The 3139-nt window shown below is 42.2% G+C and overlaps 1 protein-coding gene across 2 annotated transcripts in view; it reads right to left on the minus strand.

Moving 5' to 3' along the window:
- The window catches only part of LOC107103222 (metallophosphoesterase domain-containing protein 1-like), a 62769-nt gene that overhangs the window by 38778 nt on the left and 20852 nt on the right, over positions 1-3139 (minus strand). For both annotated transcript variants that reach the window (XM_015402797.1, XM_015402796.1), the window contains exon 4: positions 1729-1954. In XM_015402797.1, the coding sequence (XP_015258283.1) occupies positions 1729-1954 (226 nt within the window). The remainder of the gene's footprint in view (positions 1-1728; positions 1955-3139) is intronic.

Below are 3139 nucleotides of genomic sequence, written 5' to 3' on the forward strand. Positions count from 1 at the left end.
AAACATTTTAACCTGAAGCATTTTAACCTGAAGCATTTTAATCTGAAACATTTTAATCTGAAACATTTTAACCTGAAGCATTTTAATCTGAAGCATTTTAATCTGAAACATTTTAATCTGAAACATTTTAACCTAAAACATTTTAACCTGAAGCATTTTAATCTGAAACATTTTAATCTGAAACATTTTAACCTAAAACATTTGAACCTAAAACATTTGAACCTAAAACATTTTAACCTGAAACATTTTAATCTGAAACATTTTAATCTGAAACATTTTAACTTGAAACATTTTAACCTGAAACATTTTAACCTGAAGCATTTTAATCTGAAACATTTTAATCTGAAACATTTTAACCTAAAACATTTTATTCTGAAACATCTTAATTTGTAATATTTTAACCTAAAACATTTTAACCTGAAACATTTTAACCTGAAACATTTTAACCTGAAAATTTTTAATCTGAAACATTTTAACCTGAAACATTTTAACCTAAAAATAAAAGTGGGAAAGAAAGAGACATTTGGCCTGAAAATATTTGATCTTAAAATCAAACTGAATAAAGTCCGGCTGTTCTGTTTAAAAACAGCTTTGCTATAAAATAAAATCCGTTTCAGACGCTAGTGAAGCATTTCTTTCTTTATTATATACCGTAAGCTATTGTAACTTTCCCCGTTAACGACATCTATCTATCTCTCCCAAAACAGCTTCTGCTAATAACAATCACCTGAAATAAAAAGAAGTCTGTTGTTCTTTTAAAGAGGAATATTTAGCATCATTACTGATAGAAAGTGGTTTTTCATCCTGGACTTTCATTCCCACCAGTTTTTCTTTGGTTAAATATGAAGCAGTCAGCGCAGCGCTAAGGGAGGAAAACTTTGTTTTTAAACTGTTTTCAGTGTCAAATTGTGCTGTTTTTGGTCTGACCTTTATTTGTAGATGAAGTCCTTTGCCACAAGAACCTCATTTATTTTCTTTTTTAAGTCCTTATTCTCCTTTAGTTTTAACGTCTCTCTACCTAAATGGAGGTGATGAGCAGGCAGGAAACTCGTCGTTATTCTGATTGTTTTCAGTCTTTTCCACGTAGAGAATGACCTTTCTACGGACGCTGTGAGCAGCATTTGGAGGAACTTTGTCCTCAGGAACAGTCTGTAGCAGATCCTTCTGGGCCAAAAAGCTGAGAAGCTGTCCAGCTGCATCCATTCCTCACCGTCTGCATAGTCTGAACCTTTTAGCTGCGGAGTTGGTCTTCTGTTTTTAATCACAGCCTCCTCGGATGGAAAGTCCACTTTTTTAAAATTCTTTTAAATCAGCTCTATAATTGGTTTTATGTCCCATCAGCAGAACTAAAGTATGTCATTAATAAATATTAAACGTTTTATGGTTAAAGACAACATCCACACTGTGGAACATCAGGGTATATAAGCGTATATGCAAACAGTATATTGGCCATATGCAGCGATACGGCAACAGGAAAGGGCCAATTGCCTGTATCGACTCAGTTTGGGATGGATTGCGCAATCAGAGGCTCAGCTCCTTTCTGCCGAATACAGACCCACCTGCTGGCTAATCCGTTACCTCAGCTCTAGATCATGTGGGCTAAATGTTTGCTTTATGTTGTCTGAGATTCAGGGAGGATGCTAACAGAGATGAAATGAGCTTCTAAAGAGAGAAGGTTTCCTCTGAGAGAAGATCCGTTTGCTCCTGAGCAGAGCGGCCGTCACTCACCATGGAGAGCCGTAGATCCTGAAGCCTCGCACCGTGACCTCCGAGTCCTGCAGGTAGATGCAGTTGGTGAGCAGCGACTGGACGTTCTCATAATTCTCAGGCTTCAGCTTAGAGGCTGAGGGGAAGTAGTAGAAGTCCTGCTTGATGAGATCTGCCATGAACTCCTGATCGAAGGTCAGCTCGTGGTTTCCAGCAATCACGATTTTAATGTCGTAGGGCAGCGTGCCTGGAGGGAAAGAGAGAGGATCGGTAAAGGGATGAATAATGGCAGACCAACAGTATGACAGTAAGGCCAAAAACTAAAGACGGGACCGGAGGAGCACGGAACGACAGAAAGGATATGAAGGAGAGGAGAAGGGGGAGGATAGGAGGAGAGGAAAGGAGGGAGGAGAGGAGGAGTTCAGGAAACCCTCAGATGGATCCAGTCTCTAGTGAATCCATGCCTCTAGAGCTTTCCTCAGTCATTGAAGGTCTGGATCCAGAGAATCTGAAACCTTTACAGACTGGATCTCCTTCCATGGGCAGAACCTCCCTCCTCCATCCTCTGCTCCATTTCTCCTCCTCTAATTGGCCCTTCAGAGCTCGGCACAGCAGGGTGCCGCATGGACCGCGGCTCATCGGGCCTCGCAGGCCTGAAATCAGCTGGACTGGCTGACAGACATCTGGGGGTCTGCTGAGGGAGGCGGTTCATTCTCTCTGTCAGTGTGTCAGCAGGCCTGTCTGCCACTGACTTCACAATGTCTGCACAAGTTTGCATGCATCTGTGCACGAACGTTGGTGAAAAGGAGTAATTAAAGTGAGCTTCAGAAGAAGCTGACAACCCGGCGACAAGTCTGTCACAACAGCCAATCACAGCTGAGTGGGGGGGGGAGGGGGACCCAAAAATCCTTGAGTGTGAAGGAGGAATAATAAGCAGATGAAAGCAGCTGTCAAAGCAGAGCCATCTCTGTGGTTTGGGCCGGGCCCACGCCTCTTCTTACAGAACGGCCGATTGTTTGGAGGGAGAGCTTCTGTTTAGCTGTCACCCTCAGAAACAAGGAGCTGCGCACAAAGCCACGCCACACAACCACTTCCATCCTTCCTGTTTGAAACGAGAGAAACTATCACAGCAGCTGGTTCGTTCTGATCAGCTCTACGCAGGAACAACGATGGCGCCCCCGATATGGAAGATTAAAGACGGACAGACGGACGCAGACAGTGCATCAATGCATCGATACACCATTCATGAAACCTTCCTGCAGCAGCATCAACTGTCCAGCTTTAACCTCAAAATAAGGCCTGTTAATTCATTTCACATTTTCCAAAAGAGCTTTTTTTATGTATTGCAAATAGTTTCGGCCTCAGAAACAACTGAAGTATCATCAGAGGACCCCTTAGTATTGCAGACCTGCTGTCATGATTTCTGTTTGAT

Source organism: Cyprinodon variegatus, unplaced genomic scaffold (assembly GCF_000732505.1).
Source record: "Cyprinodon variegatus isolate N-32 unplaced genomic scaffold, C_variegatus-1.0 Scaffold1399, whole genome shotgun sequence".
Lineage (NCBI taxonomy): Eukaryota > Metazoa > Chordata > Actinopteri > Cyprinodontiformes > Cyprinodontidae > Cyprinodon > Cyprinodon variegatus.